The sequence below is a fragment of the Rhinoraja longicauda genome, chromosome 9, assembly GCF_053455715.1.
Source record: "Rhinoraja longicauda isolate Sanriku21f chromosome 9, sRhiLon1.1, whole genome shotgun sequence".
Taxonomy (NCBI): domain Eukaryota; kingdom Metazoa; phylum Chordata; class Chondrichthyes; order Rajiformes; family Arhynchobatidae; genus Rhinoraja; species Rhinoraja longicauda.
The window spans coordinates 7,253,890-7,277,816 of NC_135961.1; the positions used below are offsets into that span (position 1 = coordinate 7,253,890).

General features: G+C 38.6%; 1 protein-coding gene across 8 annotated transcripts in view; it reads left to right on the forward strand.

Annotated features, from left to right (window-relative positions):
• Window positions 1-23,927, forward strand: part of usp34 (ubiquitin specific peptidase 34) — a 204,494-nt gene that overhangs the window by 110,153 nt on the left and 70,414 nt on the right. For all 8 annotated transcript variants that reach the window (XR_013547613.1, XM_078404725.1, XM_078404728.1 and 5 more), the window contains 16 exons: window positions 283-407; window positions 563-715; window positions 1,703-1,807; window positions 3,260-3,315; window positions 3,400-3,520; window positions 4,349-4,532; window positions 9,997-10,160; window positions 16,980-17,045; window positions 17,136-17,282; window positions 17,372-17,428; window positions 17,520-17,597; window positions 18,130-18,224; window positions 19,183-19,355; window positions 20,226-20,376; window positions 20,758-20,836; window positions 22,626-22,679. Coding sequence is in view for 7 of the 8 variants with exons in the window: in XM_078404725.1 (XP_078260851.1) it covers window positions 283-407; window positions 563-715; window positions 1,703-1,807; window positions 3,260-3,315; window positions 3,400-3,520; window positions 4,349-4,532; window positions 9,997-10,160; window positions 16,980-17,045; window positions 17,136-17,282; window positions 17,372-17,428; window positions 17,520-17,597; window positions 18,130-18,224; window positions 19,183-19,355; window positions 20,226-20,376; window positions 20,758-20,836; window positions 22,626-22,679 (1,808 nt within the window). In the remaining variant the exon portion in view is untranslated. The remainder of the gene's footprint in view (window positions 1-282; window positions 408-562; window positions 716-1,702; window positions 1,808-3,259; window positions 3,316-3,399; window positions 3,521-4,348; window positions 4,533-9,996; window positions 10,161-16,979; window positions 17,046-17,135; window positions 17,283-17,371; window positions 17,429-17,519; window positions 17,598-18,129; window positions 18,225-19,182; window positions 19,356-20,225; window positions 20,377-20,757; window positions 20,837-22,625; window positions 22,680-23,927) is intronic.

Below are 23,927 nucleotides of genomic sequence, written 5' to 3' on the forward strand. Positions count from 1 at the left end.
ATGTCCTGAAAGCAATCAATATTTTTATTGAGACACAAGGAACTGTAGATACTGGTTTACCAAAAAAAAGATACAAAGTGCTGGAGTAACTCAGCGGGTCAGGCAGCATCTCTGGAGAACATGAATAGTTGATGTGAAGAAGGTTCCCAGCCCGAAACGTCAACTATTCATGTTCTCCAGAGATGCTGCCTGACCAGCTGTGTTACCCCAGCACTTTGTGTGAATATGTTGATTACGATGTTTTGACTTTTAATCTCTTAGATTTTTTTTTTAATATTCCAGTCACCCATTATGCAATGTGGTTGTTAGTGAGTTGGGCTCACTGTTGTTCGTTAGTCAAATCCAGCATGGCAGATAGTGAACATTTACACGATTGGCTGAAAAAACTAACTCTACTTGTACCAGAGGTAAACTTTTATGTCTTAATCAAAGGTATACTTTGAATATTTATGAATATATGGATTATTTTAAGAAGCTGATAGTATTTTTTACTAAATTTTCTATTTCTGTAATATTGTTCTGCATTATATACCTTGTCCATATGTGAATCTTTTTGTTCCAGGCATCAGTTCGACATGAAGCTTGCAGTGGGCTGTATAAGTTGTGCCTTTCCGGTTTAGATGGTGGAGAATCAATAAATCGATCTTTCCTCTTACTAGCTGCATCAACATTACTAAAATTCCTTCCTGATGCTCAAACTTTGAAGCCTGTCAGGGTAAGAATTACCTCAAACTCATTTCACATTGCTATCCCATGGCAAAGCTCTAAATAGCGTAACTTAATTATTTCCTTGCTGGATATCTTTCTTTTCCAAAGTAACTTGATTTATTAAAGATATATAACCATATAACCTTTCATTTCACTGCACATCTTGTATGTGTATGTTGACTTGACTTGACTTGAAGTGTAAAGTGGTAACACTATACAATAGGATGTTGAAATCTTGCCACAAGTCGTCAATCCAGGATTAAGATCTTTAACATTCCACCAGGCCCAAACGAGCCTAATAGAATGTTAAAAATCTCGATTGTTAATCCAATGTGCATAAGATTTTACTTTCCTTTTAAATTTAAGGTTGGCGTTTTCTGGTCCATGAGATGCACTTATTGAGGAAGTGAGTTCTGTAAGTGCCTGTGAAACAACCATAATGGGAGGAGCTGGGGTGCCTCTCATGATAAAACTCCAACCATCCACTGATGAGCTGACCACTTTTGTACCCAGGCCTCCTGACTCACTCCCCTCTCGTGACAATCCTTTTCCAGGAAATGATGGAGAAAACGTTATGCACGGGTTTCCTGCAAATTCTGAAGGGCAGAGGAGAGGGCAAGGAACATGTAATAAAATGGTGCCGAAGAAATCTGAAATGAGAAAAGCGTGCAGTCATTTTATAGAGTCCCTTTAACAATTTCTGATATTTAATTATAACTTGTTTGTAAGACTTTAAAGTTTGGTTTGGGATGACTTTGCAAAATGTAATGCATTGTGATCCATCTTGTAGAAAATTCAACATCCAGTTTTTAATTCATATATATTATTGTGTGTGAAATAAATTATTTGTGTTTCAAGGAGACAGCTGTACAATTATCCCTTTTAGGCACTAATTGCAGGAAAAAAGCTGGTGAAAAGAAGATGGAAGTATATATTTGCTGATGAAATTGGAGAATTTTACACAAGTGCTAAAGTGGACTGTCTTTGTTTGCAGGAGATGGATTATGAAGAGGAATCGGTGTTGCGAGCTGGCTGCAAGGAATATTTCTGGTTACTTTGTAAACTAATTGATAATATCCATGTAAAAGATGCTAGCCAGGTATGCAGATATGATTCCTATTGTTCGTTCATGTTTTGAAAAATAATAACGCTCTAATAGCCCCCACCCATGTTCAAACACAATACTTAATTTGAATCGTGAATTCTTTGTTTTTTTTAATGAATTAACGTATGTTATTCAATTTTTGCTATTCATGCATTTTAAAACTTGGTAAAAGAAAAATGTAGCAATTTATGTTAGTCTAAAAAGTTAATTTAGAAAGAACTTGCTCTGACTGAAAAATAGTGAAAGAAAATAACTGCAGATGCTGGTACAAATCCCCCTCGTTCTCACCTTCCACCCCATCAGCCAGCGTATCCAACAAATCATCCTCCAACATTTCAGTCACCTGCAACGGGACCCCACTACTGGCCACATCTTCCTATCCCCTCCCCTTTCTGCGTTCCGCAGAGACCGTTCCCTCCGTAACTCCCTGGTCCACTCGTCCCTTCCTACCCAAACCACCCCATCCCCGAGCACTTTCCCCTGCAACCGCAGGAGATGCAACACCTGTCCCTTTACCTCCCCCCTCAACTCCATCCAAGGAACCAAACAGTCTTTCCAAGTGAGACAGAGATTCACCTGCACCTCCTCCAACCTCATCTATTGTACCTGCTGCTCTAGATGTCAACTTCTTTACATCGGCGAAACGAAATGCAGGCTCGGCGATCGTTTCGCTCAACACCTTCGCTCAGTCCGCCTTAACCAACCTGATCTCCCGGTGGCTGAGCACTTCAACTCCCACTCCCACTCCCAGTCTGACCTTTCTGTCATGGGCCTCCTCCAGTGCCATAGTGAGGCCCACCGAAAATTGGAGGAACAGCACCTCATATTTCGCTTGGGCAGCTTGCAGCCCAGCGGTATGAACATTGACTTCTCCAACTTTAGATAGGTCCTCTGTCCCTCTCTTCCCCTCCCCCTTCCCAGTTCTCCCTCTATCTTCCTGTCTCCACCTATATACTTTCTTTGTTCCGCCCCCATGACATCAGTCTGAAGAAGGGTCTTGACACGAAACATCACCCATTCCTTCTCTCCTGAGTTGCTGCCTGACCTGCTGAGTTACTCCAGCATTTTGTGAGAAAAATAGTGAAGATCAGTTGATTTGAAAATAGTACACTTACCTCTTGCTTGAATTCTGTTTGAAAATAAAAATCAAAACAAACTGCAAATGCTGAAAACTTGAAATAAAAATAGAAATTGTTCCAAATACTCAAAAGGTCAGGCAACATATGTGGAAAGAGAAACAAGGTTAACATTTCAGGTTGGAGACCTTCTGCCTGACAAAAAGTCTCTGATCTGCAGTATTAACTCTGTTTCCCATCTGCTGAGTATTTCCAGCATTTTCTGTTTTTAATTTTGTGCCTAGTGGACCAACCTATGGACCTACTCGTTTTGCTTCATTGAACTTTCCAAAATGCTATGAACATGTCTAATTAGACATCTTTTCTGTAGACTACACTACTGGATTTGGATGCCTTAGCAAGACATCTCGCCGATTGCATTCGGAGGTATGTTGTTTCAATTTTTGCAGTTTTTCTTGTATTGTTATATCAGTGTGTTATGTATTAATTTATTTTCGCTTTCATCTGTAGCAGGGAAATTCTGGATCAGCAGGACAGTAACACCGAAGATGATGGGCTTACAGGATTACTGCGTCTTTGCACCGTAGTCATAAAGCACAAGTCTCCATTTAAATTCTCTCGGGAAGGACAGGTAGTCAACCTGTATTTAAGAATGTTTCAGCATTGAGGGAGAATAAATGTATTGTGCATCTGAAATACAGACAGAAAATGCTGAAAATGTCTAGCTGGTCAGGCAACATGTATGAAGTGAGAAACAGAGTTGACACTTCAGGTTGATGTCTATTTTCATATTCTAATATTGTTTTTTTAAATGAAAAATGTAATGAAACTACAGTTACGCAACAAGTGTAAAAATTAGAAATTCAAAAGGGTTTAAACAAACATTTGAAGTGTTTGTTGCTTTTAACTTTCCACGCTCCTTTTAAACTTACAATAACTCCATATCTGCGCTCTCTTTATAAATTTACCATGGCCTCATCTCTGCACCCTATGAATTCGGAACTCCAATTCGCTGAAAATGTTATTATACTGTAACTTCCTTAAAAATAAAGTTAGTTCACAATTTATTGTATTAGTAGGAATAATATCCGATTATCTTGGTATTACTGTATTTAAATGTGACCATGGTATTGCTGTTAATCTACTAATTTAATAGGTAAATAACAAAATCTGCAGTAAAATGTAAAATTTTAATACGCTTTTTATGTATTCAAATCCATACAGATTTATAATTTGATGTTGTATCCAAGATTTTTGATTGAAGGTGGATCAAATACAAAGCAGAAATCATGGCAGAGAAATTGTTTGTCTTATAGTGTTATGTTATTAGTTAACTGATCTTGCTAATTTAATTTTAATAATACGCAACATGCATTTATTAAGGGTATTTAGTAATCTCAGATATTAGTGCACTTTAAGTAGAGTATGCAAAGCAATACATCATGTCCTTTTATTACAGGAATTCTTAAGAGATGTGTTCAATCTCTTGTTTTTACTGCCAAGCTTGAAGGACAGGCAGCAACCAAAATGCAAGTCCCATTCTTCCCGAGCAGCAGCCTACGATTTGCTTGTGGAAATGGTGAAGGGCTCAGCAGAAAATTACAGATTGCTCCACAATTGGGTTATGGCACAGCACATGCAATGTAAGAAAAAAATTATAATACTATATGAAACATTAGGTCAACTCAAAGTAATGAGGAACCTATTAAAGTCAATGAGCTAGTTAATGACATTTGGCAACTGCTTCAATAAAGACAACATGGAACTGTACTGAGTTTGTAGGACACACCTGTAAATAAAAACAGCAAGTTGAAACAAAGGCACAGCACCAGGGAAGAGGAAAAATCTTGAATTGCTAATTACAACACGTTGTCTTAGAAAGGAAAGCTCATGCTTGACGCAAATGCAGTTAAATGTGAATTTCCAAAATGTATTTGCCAAAATTCTACATAAACGGTCAGAGCTTAAGATCCGAACTATATGAAATAATAAAGGTAGAAGCAAGTTTGCAATTAATAGTAGGCCGGACAAACAACAGCGTTTTGTAGTGAGTTGCATTGATGTGGAGGAGAAGTACTGAATTATATTTCCCCGTTCATTTTTTGTTGGGCCAACTTCCATTTCTAACGTATGTCAAACTGGATTCAGAAACTCAAGAAAATGTATCAGATTTCCATGTGATACCAGACCAGAAGGAACAGATTAACAAAATCAGCACAAGCATTGACATTGCTGTTTGAAGTACTTCACAAATTACATAAAATGTAAAATATACATTCACCATATGTTATAGAAATAGGTTTAATAAAGCGAGAAGAGGTCTAAAATTTGGTCAAATCAACCAAGTCAATTAGATATTGAAAAAACTGAAACTGTAGAAAACAATTACTGCATGGTGATTGAGTTAAATGGTGCTCTGATCAGAGCTTCGGTATTTCATCCATCTGTGGTCACTAGAAAACAAGAGATATTCAATTACTAGACCCATTGCATAGAGTAGCCATGAGGATGGTCCTCTCTATCATACAGTGCATTCAGAAAGTATTCGGACCCCTTCACTTTTTCCACATTTTGTTACGTTACAGCCTTATTTTAAAATGGATTAAATTCTTTTTTTTTAATCATCAATCTACACACAATACCCTAGAATGAAGAAGCGAAAACAGGTGTTTAGAAATTTTTGCAACGTAATTAAAAAGAAATATCTGAAATATCACATTTACATAAGTATTCAGACCCTTTGATATGACACTCAAAATTGAGCTTATGTTCATCCTGTTTCCATTGATTATCCTTGAGATGTTTTTACAACTTGATTGGAGTCTACCAGTGGTAAATTAAATTGATTGGACATGATGTAGAAAGGCACACACCTGTCTATATAAGGTGTCACTGTTGACAGTGCACGGCAGAACAAAAACCAAGCCATGAAGACGAAGGAATTGTCCGTAGACCTCCAAGACAGGATTATGTCGAGACACAGATCTGGGGAAGGGTATAAAACAATTTTTGCAGCATTGCAGGTCCTGAAGAGCACAGTGGCCTCCGTCATTCTTAAATGGAAGAACTTTGGAACCAACAGGACTCTTTATAGAGCCGGCCAAACAGCAATCGGGGGAGAAGGCCATTGGTCAGAGAGGTGACCAAGAACCCAATGGTCACTCTGACAAAGCTCCAGGGTTCCTCTGTGGAGATGGGAGAATCTTCCAGAAGGACAACTATATCTGCAGCACTCCACCAATCACTTTAAGGTAGAGTGGCCAGACGGAAGCCACTCCTCAGTAAAAGGCACATGACAGCCCGCTTGGAGTTTGCCCAAAGGCACCTAAAGGACTCTCAGACCATGAGAAACAAGATTCTCTGGTCTGATGAAACCAAGATTGAACTCTTTGGCCTGAATGCCAAGCGTCACGTCTGCAGGAAACCAGACACCATTCCTACGGTGAAGCATTGTCGTGGTAGCATCATGCTGTGGGGATGTTTTTCAGCAGCAGGAACTGGGAGACAAGTCAGGATCAATGGAAAGATGAACGGAGCAAAGTACAGAGAGATCCTTGATGAAAACGTGCTCCAGAGTGTTCTGGACCTCAGACTGGGGCGGAGGTTCACCTTCCAACAGGACAACGACCCTAAGCACACAGCCAAGACAATGCAGGAGTGGCTTCGTGACAAGTCTGTGAATGTCCTTGAGTGGCCCAGCCAGAGCCAGGACTTGAACCCGATCGAACATCTCTGGAGGGACCTGAAAATAGCTGTGCATCGACGTTCCCCATCCAACCTGACAGAGCTTGAGAGGATCTGCAGAGAAGAATGGGAGACATTACCCAAATACAGGTGTACCAAGCTTGTAGCGATATACCCCAGAAGATTTGAGGCTGTGTTCGCTGCCAAAGGTGCCTCAACAAAATACTGAGTAAAGGGTCTGAATACCTATGTAAATGTGATATTTCAGTTATTTCTTTTTAATTACTTTGCAAAAATTTCTAAACACCTGTTTTCACTCTTTTCTTATGGGGTATTGTGTATAGATTGATGATAAAAGAAATGAATTTAATCCATTTAAAAATAAGGCTGTAACTTAACATAATGTGGAAAAAGTGAAGGGGTCTGAATACTTTCTAAATGAACTGTATGTCTTAAGCATAAGGAAAGGCTGGTGAAACTTCAGACATTTCAGTTTTGAAAGGAAGGCTCCATAAACTCTTTGTTTTTGAGCTATACAAATTAACATAATTTAAACTCACACCTGGAATCCTACTGAAAATTAGATCATAAGAGTTGGATAGAACCTGTTAAAGATTGTTATAGACAATAGACAATAGGTGCAGGAGTAGGCCATTCAGCCCTTCGAGCCAGCACCGCCATTCAATGCGATCATGGCTGATCACTCTCAATCAGTACCCCGTTCCTGCCTTCTCCCCATACCCCCTCACTCCGCTATCCTTAAGAGCTCTATCCAGCTCTCTCTTGAAAGCATCCAACGAACTGGCCTCCACTGCCTTCTGAGGCAGAGAATTCCACACCTTCACCACTCTCTGACTGAAAAAGTTCCTCATCTCCGTTCTAAATGGCCTACCCCTTATTCTTAAACTGTGGCCCCTTGTTCTGGACTCCCCCAACATTGGGAACATGTTTCCTGCCTCTAATGCGTCCAATCCCTAATTATCTTATATGTTTCAATAAGATCCCCCCTCATCCTTCTAAATTCCAGTGTATACAAGCCTAATTGCTCCAGCCTTTCAACATACGACAGTCCCGCCATTCCGGGAATTAACCTAGTGAACCTACGCTGCACGCCTTCAATAGCAAGAATATCCTTCCTCAAATTTGGAGACCAAAACTGCACACAGTACTCCAGGTGCGGTCTCACCAGGGCCCGGTACAACTGTAGAAGGACCTCTTTGCTCCTATACTCAACTCCTCTTGTTATGAAGGCCGACATTCCATTGGCTTTCTTCACTGCCTGCTGTACCTGCATGCTTCCTTTCAGTGACTGAGGCACTAGGACACCCAGATCTCGTTGAACATCCCCTCTTCCTAACTTGACACCATTCAGATAATAATCTGCCTTTCTATTCTTACTTCCAAAGTGAATAACCTCATACTTATCTACATTAAACTGCATCTGCCATGTATCCGCCCACTCACACAACCTGTCCAAGTCACCCTGCAGCCTTATTGCATCTTCCACACAATTCACACTACCCCCCAGCTTAGTATCATCTGCAAATTTGCTAATGGTACTTTTAATCCCTTCATCTAAGTCATTAATGTATATCGTAAATAGCTGGGGTCCCAGCACCGAACCTTGCGGTACCCCACTGGTCACTGCCTGCCATTCCGAAAGGGACCCATTTATCCCCACTCTTTGCTTTCTGTCTGTCAACCAATTTTCTATCCATGTCAGTACCCTACCCCCAATACCATGTGCTCTAATTTTGCCCACTAATCTCCTATGTGGGACCTTGTCGAAGGCTTTCTGAAAGTCGAGGTACACCACATCCACTGACTCTCCCCTGTCAGGGCTGATATGAGAAGTTTATTTTGACAGTGATGAACAGAAGAAATTAACTTTCAGATAGAATGGTGGACATAGAAATCCTATAAGTATCGAATAAAGGGATGCCGCAGTGTAATTCATGTCGCTCTGACATATATTGAAGCCACTCCCCGACTTGCGTAAGGGTTATATTCCGTAAACACTTACATAGTTCAGATTATTTGCAAGTTGGAATCGCCTTAAAACTTTGTAGAAACAAAGAGCTGCAGATGCTGGTTAATATACAAAACAAATGAATCAATCCGAAGAAGGGTGCTGACCCGAAATGTCACCTATCCATATTTTCCATGCCTGATTCACTGAGCTACCCGAGCACTTTGCCTTAAAACTGTGACATTACATCTTAAAACTAGGTGCCAATGCACCTTCTTCACCAGCTGGCGCATCATCTGGTTGACATGGCTTTTGTTGCGGCTCATGTTCTAGTTCCTGGCTGACAGCGATTTCTTCAGGCTGCAAGAATGCACAAGGTCACTGTGGGGCTCCGTCATCAGCTGATTATATGGGTTGGAGTTAGTTTCTACATAAATGTTGACTGGCCTTGCAACACTTCCGACTCACAAGCACTCATCAGTTGCATTGGGACATTAAGTTGTGGGTGCTTCACAACATGTGCCACCAGATGCAAACTCAATCCATTGCAGCTGCACACTGAACCACATAGCATAAAACCATGACATCCTGCTCATCATTCCAGAGTTGAGTTTTAAATACCATGTCCGATGCATTACCGAGACTGATTGAATATTTCTATTTGCCTCAGCTCTTTGGCCATCAAACCTGTTTCCATGCACTTGTAAAATGATTTTTTTTTGTAATTACTCTACCTCGCTATAAACTCCAGAATCAAGTGTGTTTAATTATTTCATGCAAGGGGAACAGAACAATGAAATTCTTACTTCCTGTCGCTTCACAGACATATTAAGGGGTTATGGGGTGAAGGCAGGAAAGTGGGGTTGCGAGGGAAAGATAGATCAGCCATGATTGAATAACGGAGTAAACTTGATGGGCCAAATAGCCTAATTCTGCTCCTAGAACTTATGAACTGTTGACTAATTGTGGCACAAATGTAAACCCTATTGTAGAAATGTGGAACTTTCACGAGTCATCTGGGGTTCACAGCATGATATGCAGTGCATTCTACACCAAATGTTCTTGTTTGTGGTGCTTTATGTCTGTGTCCCTCTTCAGGCATACGTCTGATGAGCCTTTTGGTACCTCTTAGTATTTGAGCATGTGTTAAATTCTGGTGAGATGAATGTTTTCTCTGTTGGGGAAATCTTTGTTTGAAAATATTTGGTCCTTGCCATGTCCCACCCAGCTTTTCATTTTCGAAACCTTGCTCTTAGAGTTACATATGTAATCAGAAAGTAACAGCTTTAAAAACTAAACATTGCCTGAAAAAAATGTTTCAGAATTAAAGAAATCTCCAAGAAATTAGGTTGTTATTTTTATGATGCATTTTTCACAAGCTTGCACAAGTTGATGTAATAATCTTTTGTACAGTAGGTCAAGTACTTTGATTTTTTTTTCTTTTTTCTATATAGCATCTCATGCACCATACAAATGGGATTACTGGCCTCATGATGATGTGCGAGCTGAGTGCAGATTTGTGGGTTTGACGAATCTTGGAGCAACCTGTTACTTGGCTTCCACCATTCAACAACTCTATATGATACCAGAGGCAAGACAGGCCATTTTTACAGCTAAAGTAAGTCATGTTGAATATGATTGATGTAAATAGCAATTCAAGCTTGTTGATAAATTGATATGTTTTCTCTGTTGGGGAAATCTTGTTAAAAAATAATCAAAAGGTTATTTAGAAAATCAGGAAAAGTGGATATGCGATTTTATGTAATCCAACGTGAAGCATTGAATTTGGATCAATTGTAAGGGGAACAATTAATGTACAAACCAGCATGTGATGTGGGGAGGAAACCCACGCGGCAACAGGGAGAACGGCGAAACCAAACGCAGGCTCGGCGATCGTTTCGCTCAACACCTGCGCTCGGTCCGCGTTAACCAATCTGATCTCCCGGTGGCCGAGCACTTTAACTCCCCCTCCCATTCCCAGTCTGACCTTTCTGTCTTGTACCCCGGCTGCATTGAATGCTTAATCTTTTCAGTTTTTAATTTTTTTAATAGGTAAGTTTGCACTGTAATATAAAGATTTTTGTGGGTATGATCCAATGGGAAATATTTTCAAGTCTTATCATTGGAATCATGTATATTTCATGTTTTATTGTGATCTCTCATTTTAAGCAGAGGTAGTGAACCATTGGTTGTGGTTGTTTGGGCAACTCTAGAAAAGTTTCTTGAAGACTGACCTTTACAGCCATTGCCCAAGGATGTTCTCTTGGGAACCCTTGTTCCAGCGCACGTCAAAGTTAATAATCAAATAGAAATCAGCCATTCACTTTTCGTATCTGATCGCTCCTTAAACTGTGTGTAAAATTACTCATTTCCTCTAACCTGTTTGTTCCTTTTGAGCTACAGAGGTGGTCTTATTCACTCTTACTGCAAACTCTTATATAATTTATTATTCTTTGAAAACCTGGAATTTGTAACATATTACACTTTTTTGACCACTAAAAATCATGTTTTTAAAATCCAAGATTGCTATCACCTAAAGCATTTAGAAGCCTTCAACATTTTCGGTAATTCCTCAATTTGAAACAAACCACAGGGGATTGGTGCAGTAGAATAACACCATTGGTGAAGTAATAACATTGTAAGACACACAAATTGCTGTAATAACTCAATGGGTCAAGCATCATGTCTGGAGAACATAGAGAGGTGTAATTTTGGGTTGAGAACATTGTCCAGACTGATTGTAGTGGGCGGGAGAAAGCTAGAAGAGAGGTAGGGGCATGACAAAGTCTGGCAAGTGACAGGTGGATAGAGATGAGGGTTTGTTTTTTTTGATAGGTAGATAGTTGGACAAAGGCCAAAGATGAAACGAGAACAAGTGTGAGATTAGAATAAAAGAGGTGCGAATTGTGAAGCCAGAGGAAGAAATATAGGTGGAATTGGAGAAATGGAAGCAAATCCAGGTGGGCCGTAGGGAAGAGAGGCAGAAAGGGGGTGGTTGTTTGTAAGTTAGTCACCTAACATTGGAGAATTCATTGTTCATACCATTACGTTGTAAGCTACCCAAGCGGAATGTGAGGTGCTTTTCCTCCAGTTTGTGTGTGGTCTCACTCTAGCAAGGAGGAGGCCCAGGCCAGAAATGTCAGTAAGGGTACAGGGGAAGAAGAGTTAAAAAGGTGAGCATCCGGGAGATCCAGAGGGCCTTGGCAGACCGAACACGTCTTCAGCGAAACGGTCGGCGAGTCTACACTTGGTTTCGTTGATGTAAAGGAGGTCACATAGCGATCGCCGAATGCAGTAGGTGAGGTTGGAGGAGGTGCACGTGAACCCCTGCCTCACCTGGAAGGACTGCTGGGGTTCCTAATGGATGTGAGGGAGGAGGCGTAGAGACACGTGTTACATCTCCTGCAAAATTGTAATTTGAGTTATTAATCAATGCTTGCTAAGAGAAGATAATCTTGTAGTTTTACAATGCTCAACTCTACGCAATCTCGGTGAGATTAATATGAAAACTAAGATGGAATCAGATCCCTTGATGTTTGACAAAAAATGAGTTTGCAGCACTCGTAAATCTCATTCTTAGCTTAATGCATTGATTCCTTGATCTGTAAACTGAAGTGTGATTTTAGGCAATATGTAATTTGTGTTTTTGTTTCTCTTCAGTTTCAATTTAGTGTCAAGTGTACTGAGGGACAGTGAAAAGCTTTTGTTGCGTGCTATCCAGTCAGTGGAAAGATTACAATCGAGCCATTTACAGTGTTTCGATACATGATAAGGGAATAATGTTTAGTGCAAGGTAAATCCAGCAAAGCCAGCAAAGTCCGATCAAGGATAGTCCGAGGGTCACCAAAGAGGTAGATAGTAGTTCAGCACTGCTCTCAGGTTGTGGTAGAATGATTCAGTTGCCTGATAACAGCTGAGAAGAAACTGCCCCTGAATCTGGAGGTATGCGTTTTCATACATTTTGCCTGATAGAGAGGGGAGAAGAGGGAGTGGCCAGGGTGCAACATTCTTGATTATGCTGCTGGCCTTGCCGAGCATAATTTTATTATGCTAAATAAAACTTGCTTTGTATGAATCCAAATCTAGTAAGGTTGTCTTAAATTATACATTGCTCTGGATGGACTGTGCTGAAATAATCTCCAGTTACTGGCTGGAAGGTGTTCAAGTAATGGAGCCATTGTAGAAATGAGACACAAAATTGATTCCTCGTGTAAAAGATCCAAGTTCATGAAAAGATATGTGAGAATCTCATTTCAACCAAGGAAGAGAATCTGAGCAATGTTAACCACTGCATCTGTAAAGGAAAATGAAAACCAGCCGAGGAAGAGATTTTGAGAGAGGTGATCAAATGTTTTGTCAAATAATTTATTTTAAAAAAAGAGAGCGATATTGATCGTTGGGTTGGAATTCCATTACATTTAGCCACTATTGGTAGGATTGCAGAAGATGAAAATTGATAAGAGACCAGGCAGACACTGTCCTGATGTATGGGGTTAGACTGGCAAAGGTATTGTTTTGTGTACCAAGATACAGTGGAAAAAACTTTGCGTGCAATCCGGGCAGATCAAATTACACATGAGTACAACAGGTAACAGTGCAAAAGAGAAAAGAAGTGCAGAATTTAACAGATAAAGTATACATTTAAAAAGAGCACCAGATCCGTAGTGGGGTGGATTGAAAGATCGTGAAAACGTCCTTGGCATCAGTGCAAGTGTCTGATATCAATAGGGGGAAAGCAATTCTTCAAACTGGTAATACGTGCTTTAAAGCTTTTGTGTCATCTTCCTGACAGAGAATGACTGGGGTATGAGTGGTACCTGATTAGTTTGGCTGCTTTCCCAAGGCAGCATGAAGTGTAGATGGAGGAAAAGCTGATTTGTGTAATGGACTGGGTGGTGTGGGCCTCTGATGTGTTGTGTCAGGGATGACACTGGGTTCAGCAATGACCACACCGACTCTCGCAGTAGGATGAACACGCGTGATATGTTTTATTCACAGTGACAGGTCCACATGGGGGAGGTGTTACTTATTTTCAGGGCCCATGTAAGGTGACGCTGGGGATCTCAGGTTTCCCGGCAGCTCAGTCCTGGTCTTGGAGGGTGGCGATCTCAGGCTTATCCTCGCGGCTCAGTCTTTGCATCCGTGTGTGGGCGCAGTCCATGTTGTCCCTGGGCAGGAAGAAACACTCAGGTTTCCCGGCAACTCAGTCTTAGGCTCAATAGAGGCACTGACTGTCTAGGGCCTGATCCTGGTAGCGCAGTCTCAACCACATGATGGCACTGGTGGTTTCAGGTTTGTCCCAGTGGCTCAGTCTTCCTCAAACTTCCAACGGCAACAGAGCTAGCAGGGAGGCACACCACTGTCACTCCTTTCCTCTCTCTCTTTTTCCCATGCATCCTCACTTATCTTCTCCCCTCTGGCTAGAATACCTGGGTTTTATAAGGAGTAGGTTCAGGAGGGCCAATCTGGTGTCAGCTAAGTGGATCCAGCTCTGACCAGCGATGCTGAGGATTGGCCTCTCCTGGCCAGTGATAGGGACTAGAGCGGCATCCAAGGGGAGGAGCACTGGCACAGGTGATGCTGGCTGCCTTTTAGAGGCAGTGACTCCTGTAGATCCCTTCGATAATGGGGAAGTCAGTACCCGTGATGGACTGGGCAGTGCTCATCACTTTTGCAATCCTCTTCGTTCCTGGATGTTCAAGATGCCGAACCAGGCCGTAACACTTGAAATAACCTTGACCAGCAACTCGTCCATGTGCTTTATACTGTACACCTGTAGAAGTTCAAGAGAGTATCCATTGATGTACCGAATCTCCCCAAATTTCTAAGGAAGTAGAGACATTGATGGGCATTCTTTCTGATTGCATCAATGTGCTGGGTCCAGAACAGATCTTCAGAGATATGCATGCCCAGGAATTTGAAGTTCTTGACTCCCTCCACCACCGTCCCTGCGATGAAAACAGGTTTGTGGATCCTCAACCTTCTTCTTCCAAAGTCAACATTCAGTTCCTTAGTTTTACTGACGTTGAGAGTAAGGTTGTTATTCTGGCACCATTCGGTCAGTTGATCGATCTCCCTCCAATACCCTGACTCATCGTAATCTGTAATTCTTCCAACAAAGGTGGTGTCGTCGGCGAACTTGAAGATGAAGTACTGTGTCCGACGACGCAGTCATGGGTATAGATGAGGGGGCTGAGCACGCAACCTTGACCTGGTCCCATGCTGATGGTTATCGAGGAGGAAGTGTTGCTGCCAATTTATTTAGATTGTGGTCTGTTGCTGAGGAAGTCGAGGTAGCAGACCCAGTTCCCTTAGCTTGGTAACCAGTTTGGAGAGGGTAATTGTGTTGAATGTCGAGCTGTAGTCGGTGAACAACAGCCTGACGTATGTGTTTTTATTGTTCAAGTGGTCCGATATAACTGATCAAAGTTACTTAAAGATTTAAGCTGTTGAGCAAGAGAACCAGAAGCACGGCAAATGAGTGTATCTCTACAGTTTAATATATCAATGTGTTTGATGCCCAGAGAAGTAGAAGAATTTGGGATTCAAAACTGAGAACTGCTTAATTGCAGCAAGAAGTAGAACTAAGGCACAACACGCAAGACTTGTGTTACAAAGTAATCCATCCACAGCTGACATAATTTTGTTTAATTTGGAGGAATCCAGGAATTGCGGAGTCAATTTAAGCAGAAGAATACTTTTCAAAAGAACGCAATGGAAAATCAAGCTTGGCCAGGGTGTGGGCAGTGGGCTCTGTGCAGATGGCTTTAATCTGGCATATAGGCAAGGCTGAAATACAGTCAGCGTCAGCGTATTCTTCTGAAATACAGAAGAAAGGGGGCGAATGGAAATTGCTGATGTGGGAAGTTCATAAGGAGCTCCTCTGTCCCGACATCATCTTGAATCGCAAGTAAAACATAAAACGTTAATTTACAGTGATTTCAGTACTGAAGTATCACACACACAGGAAAGAGGGAATATCTATGAATACTAATCTACAGCCAGCGTGCTCTCATTCAACACCTTTTTGCTAATTCATTACATTTTTAAAACATTTTACAGTTTATTGTTCCCACCATCTGTCAGTTAACTTTGATTTCTAAATCAATTCTTGTTTTCCTCTTTATTCTCTTCCTTTAACTTTTATCTTCCACTTCCCTTCCCTGCTGCTACTTCCTTTGCATATCCCCTGTTCTGCCTCACTGCTCTTTCATAATTTCTTGCCCAACTTCTTCTTGCATGCACCATTCACCTCGCTAGCTTAACCTGAACTATACAAATTTTCCATTTGCAAACAGATTCTTAATTTTTTTTCAACACTTTTCATTCTTACTGTCTTATGATCTTGGGCACACGATGTCTCAATTTATAAAAGGAATTGATGAATAATGAAGATGCCTGTCAAAGACTAACATCCCAAGTGTGGAGGCTAATATATTTTCAATGGAAAAATAAATGACAAACTTGGAAATTGTACTAATGCTGCTGATTAACAAAGAACTGGATGAATCTAAGAAAAAAATAAAACTTCATTTTATGAAGAAGTCTATTGCAATCTCAGGATGTATCAAAATGATTCACTGTTAATGAAGAGTTGGAGTTTAATCACAACTTTATATATATAAAGACATGCTTTGGAGCATAGGTTCTCAATATTTGGATGTGTAACAATGAAACCGCTAAAATAACCCCATCTCCACCTATCTCCAGACTGAGTCCCTGATCTAATACTCTAATTCTCTAATACTACCTCTTTAATGACCCTTGGACTATCCTTGATCGGACTTTGCTGGCTTTACCTTGCACTAAACGTTATTCGCTTATCATGTATCTATCTATACACTGTAAATGAATCGATTGTAATCATGTATTGTCTTTCTGCTGACTGGTTAGCACGCAACAAAAGCTTTTCACTGCACCTAATAAACTAAACCGTGACAATAAACTAAACTGAAACTGAATTGTCATGTCGTTCTTGTCTTCTGCCTCTTGTCCAATATATCCTCCAAATGAACAGTTGTGTTTAAGTAAAATCAGCACTTAGCATCCTCTGTGTTAGTGAGGCAGAGGTGGATTTAAAATTTGGAAGATCCACTTGATGGGAGGCAAAAGAATAGAGCATAAAGAACATCATAACTGATTGTAAAATAACAGGTGAGTCGGAGGATGAACCAATCACAATTCAGTTAAGTTATGGCCAAGCTGGAAGTGTGCTGCAATATAAAACAATGTGCCCAATTATTTATTCATGTAGTCTTTTATATTGACTTTATTTGGACTTAAAGTGGACTCTGCTGTATTGGGATTCAAAGAACTGTCTAGGTAATGAAAATAAAGTTCCATTTTAATCTGTACATGCAAACTAGTTATTCCGTTTCAGATCCAAAGTCAAATTGGTACTATGTATTTTAACTTTATTGATGTTTTCCTTTCTTAGTATGCAGAAGATATCAAGCACAAAACAACCCTTCTTGAATTGCAAAAAATGTTCACATATCTCATGGTGAGTGGCTAATTGGAATAAGAATTCCTACTGAGAGCAATATTTTGAATGTTATAATTAGTTAATTTTATTTGAAATGTCACCACGTAGGAAAGTGAACGTAAAGCATATAATCCAAGACCATTCTGCAAAACCTACACCATGGACAAACAGCCTTTGAACACCGGAGAACAGAAAGATATGACTGAATTTTTCACCGATCTGATAACAAAAATCGAAGAGATGTCAACTGATCTAGTAAGCTTATAATTGATTCTTTGCATTTGTTTAATATTGGAAAAGAAAGACCATATATTTTTCTAAAAGTGGCTTTTTTTTAAATATAGAAAAACACAGTGAAGAGCTTATTTGGTGGGGTTATAACAAATAATGTTGTATCACTGGTAAGTGTTTAATTTTAATTTTTGAGTATCTTTTAGAATGAAACTAAATATTGTCTGTGATAAACATTAAACTAACATTTTTTAACCTCAGGATTGTGAGCATGTTAGCCAGACAGCTGAGGAATTCTACACAGTCAGATGCCAAGTAGCTGATATGAAAAACATTTATGTAAGTTATGTTTAATATCATAAACTTAAATAGGAACATTTATTATTGAAGATTGATTAAAAAACAAAACTAAATTGCAAAGTTTTAAAGTAAAAATTGCAAGAAAATACAACATACACATTATCTTCCCACATGCTTGGTTTAATATTTCAAATGATGGTGTTTGCGTTGAGGAATGTGCTTGATAACTCTTGTTCTGAAAAATAAAACTTAAAATAAAGTTACTAATTTATGTTTGCCATTGTTACTGATCAGGAGAATTAATGTATCTTTTAAAAAGTAATTAGTGATGACTCTTAAACTGATCTGCATTCGAAAAGCTTTCACTACCTTTGAAATAGTGTATTACTGCATAATCAGTGTTTGGTTTTCTCATAACTGAATTTACATTTAAGTCACTTTTTATAGTTATATTAAAATTGCAATTATTGCCATTCAACATTTCATAATATTTTGAAATTAGTGTAGTATGTTAAACTTGGTATAATTGCATAATGCAATGCTCATTTTAGATGTATTTTGTTCATTCTAGGAGTCGCTAGATGAAGTTACTATTAAAGATACTTTGGAAGGTGATAACATGTACACTTGCTCTCAATGTGGAAAGAAAGTACGGGCTGAGAAGAGGTTAGGTTTTATTCCATATAAATCTGGATGTTTTCACTTGATTGTTAATCAATGACAGCCTTCATTTTCGCACATATTTGGATCATTGAGCATATTATAGACAATAGGTGCAGGAGTAGGCCATTCGGCCCTTTGATATTGGAAGCTGCAAGACATTCAGCTGGGTTCAAAGGTACTTCTGTGCAAGATCTTCCTTGCTCACCACCACTACCATCACAGCAGTAGAACCTGATGATATCACCGTAGAAAGCATTTTATTGGGATGCATTTTATTGGGATCCATGGTTTGGGACCACAAGAAATTGCAGCGAATTGTGGACGCTATTCAACAATCAACAAACACACAAATCAACCTCCCTTCCTTTGACTTCATTTACACCTCATGCTTGGCAAGACCATCAGCATAATTAAGGATGAGTTGCATCCTGGCCACTCCCTCTTCTCCTATCGGGCGAAAGATATAGAGGTGTGAAAAAATCGCGCACCTCCAGATTCAGGGACAGTTTCTTGCCAGCTGTTAACAGGCAACTGAACCATCCGATCAACAACTGGAGAGCAGTCCTGAACTACTATCCACCTCATCGGAGACTCTCAGGCTATCTTTGATCAGACTTTACTGCCTTTACCTTGCACTAAACATTATTCATTTTATTCCCTTCATAATATATTTGTACACTGAATGGCTCAATTGTAATTATGTATTGTCTTTCCGCTGATTGGGTAGCATGCAACAAAAGCTTTTCACTGCACACGTGACAAAAAACTAAACTCAAACTCATGGAAAATAAATCAGAAGAAAATGTATTTTTGCAAGAGGCATAATCTTGTGTTGAAAGCAAATGATATTACCTAAATAAATAACCTGGACTTCATGTTGCCAAATTAAGTTCTATTGTACCCTTGCAATGACCAAGTGTGTGACATTTTCCTTGTGTTTTTTAAATTTTGTCTTTCACAGGGCTTGTTTTAAGAAATTACCGCGGATCTTGAGTTTTAATACCATGCGATACACTTTTAATATGGTTACAATGATGAAAGAAAAAGTCAACACTCATTTTTCGTTTCCCCTCCGTCTTGACATGACTCCATACACTGAAGATTATCTTATGGGCAAAAATGACCGGATAGATGGTACTGCACAATGTTATCTTATTTAATTGTGGACCTTTATACCTGATAAAAAAAATAGTTTAATTATTCCTTGGTTTTGCTTTAAAATGTACAGTTCTTTACTTTTGCATGTTTTTAAAAAAAATGATGTTAGTACCATTAATATAATAGTAAATTTCATGAATTAGTTCTCTTATAATATCATATATTCTGAAATGAACCTCGGATATAGCCTCAAGCAAGATTATAGTCGTTTTGTGGTTACACATTCTCGTAGCGCTGAAGAGATCAATGATAGTCTCTTTAAAGAAGAAAGAACACTGCGTGCTATACATGCGTACATGATTCTTTCTCCAACTCTTCCCCCCCCCCACCATTTATATTTATTTCATGCTGTTTAGTTATGAGAAACAACATTACATTCCAGATAGCAAATACTTTTTGTAACATTTGGAATCATGATCTTTAATATCTCATCCTTCTATGTGTTGTGATGGAATAGGTTATAAGAGCTTCTTGGTATTACATCGATTTCCATTCATTTGATCCTGTATTTCCACCTGGACATTCCCAAGCCTAAAGAAGTACAATACTGTAAATGTTGACTATCTTAAATTAAAATATTCATTCAGTCCAGCAGCATCTTTGGTTGGGGTGGGGAACAGATGTAGAGGTAATGTATCTAGATGACGACTTTATCAGAATATTACTTATAAAAGATTAAATACCTGAGCTGTTTTCTCCTCCTGGATTTCCCTGAGTATTTTTTTGTATTTTGTTTCAGCACTTTGGATGATTTAACAACAGGGTGGACTTTCTAATTAGCCATTACCAACTGGCAAATCTGTGGTGAGCTGAGCATGATGCTTATGGTTTTAATTATGTTTTTAGGTTTGAAAGAGGATGGAAAGGTTAAACAGAGTGAAAGCTTTGAGTATGATTTGATAGGAGTAACCGTACACACGGGGACGGCAGACGGAGGTCATTATTACAGTTTCATCAGAGAGATTGTTAATCTTCATGCTTACAAAAACAACAAATGGTAAGTTGATCTTTGTAGTTCCAATTTTAAGGTTAGTTGTGCAAACTATTATGAATGCAGCAAACCTCTGAAAATTCTGCCACAACTTACTCATTAAAGTAAACACGTAGAACATAGAATATAGAACAGTACATTACAGGAACGGAACCTTCGGCCCACAATGTTTATGCCGAACATGATGCTTAGTTAAACTTACCTCATGTGCCTGTACATGATCCATCTATCGCCTGGAAAAAAGAGTGATAAAGAAAATCCCCAAAATATTTTTGTTCATATGAACTAAATATTATTTTTGTGCAGAAGTATGCCAAACTAGAAGTGGCAAAAGCCTATTAAAGTATTTTTTTCTCAGTTATGGTCATTTAATATTTTTCTTGTTAGGTATCTATTTAATGATGCTGAGGTAAAACCATTTGATTCTGCTCAACTCGCCTCTGAATGCTTTGGTGGAGAAATGACAGTAAGTTGCATCTTTAAAAACATGATACATTTTTTATGTCTTTAAAGAAATAAAAAGTGGTGGGTCGCACTCTTTGTAACATTTTTCACATTGGTCTTCATTTCTTTTGTCTTGTCAATTCTGCAATTCGGGCTACTAGAATTTAATGACTACAAATGATCTGTTGCAAGTAAATTCTTCTCTGGAATCAACAATTTGGTTACACGACATGGATATTAATGTCGTACAGGAATGATGTGCATTATGTGAATTCACAAAGGCCACATCAATGGCCTATAATTTTTATTACCTTGACTTTTAACATACTTTCAGAAAGAAGAACACACATGCACTTCAAACTCCTCTTTTATTTTATTTTTATATCATCTCCTTTTATACCCTCTCCATGTCCACATGAGCTAAACACATCTCTGGACTAATTCCGAATCAAGGACCATGGTCTGTTGGCCTAGGGATTGTGACCTATCCAGATGCTTTTCTGGACACCTTATAAATGATAGGTGTCACAACCCCACTAGCCTAAAAGACTGCAAGTTTCAGGTTGCCACCCATCTTCAAGTCTTCAAAAAAGACCATTCCAGCCCAACTATTCACTTCTTAACTTGAATACATAACATAATTTCATCTGGATGTGTTCTTGCGAAGGAATCACATATCGAAGCGAATGGTGGAAATTTAAACAGTGCCAAGTGTTTTGCTGTTGACATGTTACATTGAGATTTTCCTGCAGTTTATTCTATAGAACAATTGTTTTTGGTTTTTTTTGTTTTTTTTTTGAAAAGCATATGTACAAATCGAAATAAGAAAAAACACATTTGTTACAAAGTTCTTACATAGCTTCAATTTTTAAATTTTTGAAGAGAGAAAGTAAAAATAAAAATATAAAACTATAAACTTGGGGAGAGAGAGAGTAAGAGGGTTAAAAAAAAAGAAAAAAGGATCTAACAATAAAAATTAACGGGAGTAGATCCGGGAGACAAAAACCACAGCTGTACATCCAACCCCCAACTCAAGTTTCAACTTTTTATTTAAATTTTTTTTATTTTTTTATTTTAGTCCTGTGCCAAGCCCATTTACTTTTCTAAAAATTCAATAAATGGAGACCATATTTTTAAAAATAACTCAGGTTTGTCGATTAAGGCAAACCTTATTTTTTCCAAATGCAGGGTCTCTGTCATTTCCATAGTCCACATTTTAATTGTGGGGGTTATTGGTTTTTTCCAAAATTTAAGTATTAGTTTTTTCGCAGTTATTAGACTGTAATCAAGAAAATGTACCTGACTTACTGTAAAATTTGTAGCATGTTCTGATAATCCTAATATAATTAATTTTGGGTCCATATCTAATTTTTTATTAATAACTTTAGAAACTATTTTAAAAATCTCCAACCAGAAGTTTTGCATTTTTATACAAGTTACGAAAATATGAGTTAAATTAGCTTCTTGAAATTGACATTTATCACACATAGGAGAGATACTAGGAAAAATCCTATTTAATTTCGTCTTCGAATAATGTAATCTATGTATTATTTTAAATTGTATTAGGGAATGTCTAGTATTCAATGAACATTGATGTATATGTTGTAAACTTTCATCCCATATATCTTGCATTATAACTTGATTCAATTCGTCCTCCCAGTGCCAAGTGTTTTGCTGTTGACATGTTACATTGAGATTTTCCTGCAGTTTATTCTATAGAACAATTGTTAATAAATTGGGGGTTGCGCAAGTATTTTGCAATTTTCATAATTTTGAATACTGAAAAGGTTTACCGTTTTTGTTCAATTTAGACCAAAACCTATGATTCAGTCACAGACAAGTTCATGGATTTTTCCTTTGAAAAGGTAAATAAATCATATTGGGAATAACCAATTGTACATTAAATATATTTTAAATTACTTTTTGGGGACAATCAAGTTATCTGTTGATTGTATGTTTTTCGCAATGCTTTTTTCTTAACGTAGAGAAAGTAGGGGCGAGATTTGCGGTTACAGGTAGGTGAAAGGAAGAAAATTGGAAAAGAGGAGGAAACAAATAGGATACGATATGGATGTGTTTGGGACAAAACAAAGGCTGCAAAATTATGTATTTGAAAAATCTTTGTGAAATAGACCAACAATGCTATTGTTGCTTTTGTAAAATATGTTCAGAAGGTCATTTACAACATCTAATTTTACTGGAAGAAAGGAGGACAATATTAGCCTAAATTTTATGGTTGTAATGATACTGTAACCAATTTAGCGCAAAACCAATAATAACCTGGATTTGCTTAGCTCTGAAATCCTGGTTGATATTGATTTAGCCATCCACAAACTAATATATTGAATCTTTCTCTAGTGGATTAAGACTTCAATAGAATTGATGTCAGTACAAGTAATTTGCAAATTATCTTCACAAAATCCTGTGCTAATATTCCATTTTGTTACATTTGAATTCACCCGTGGATGGTGAGATATTGGAGGCACCTTTAGCTTCTCTTTTTTTACTCTCATTTACTATCTCTCAGTATGGCTTCATTTTGTTTTATATTGAACATTTGGAAAGGTAAGTCAAATTAGCATGCAGGGAGAAAAAAGCTTTGTCCCGGATATTGCTGCTTGCTGGTGGTTTCATGAAGTACGGCTGTTTCTCAGCATAAGTGCTGGGAAGTTTCAGGGCTCCTACATTAACCCTGATGTTCTGAACTTGCTGGCTATGCTCTCCTCTGGTGACTTTCTGATCTAGCACCACTGGTTGAAACTCCAATGTGTTCAACAGTAGGGCAGGGAAATCTGTTCTTGGAAACTGTGCCAGGTTAAGCAATTCATTTTCTTGGGTGGTGTTGGCAAGAAAAAGGAAAACAAGCATGGGCGCCCCTGATTCCAAATGACCTGACTTATGGAAATCCCACTTTACGCAAATTCTCCCACGCATTTTTCAATCTAGCATTGAGAATAACGTGTTTCCTGTTATTTATTAATGACTGGATAATCTATACATTCCATTAGTTTAATTATGGGCAGTATTAGGGTGATTATTCAATGAAATGAAAGAATTGTAACTAGTGTATGTAGAAGGATATGACTTAAGTAGCTGTAGAAAATGGACGTTTC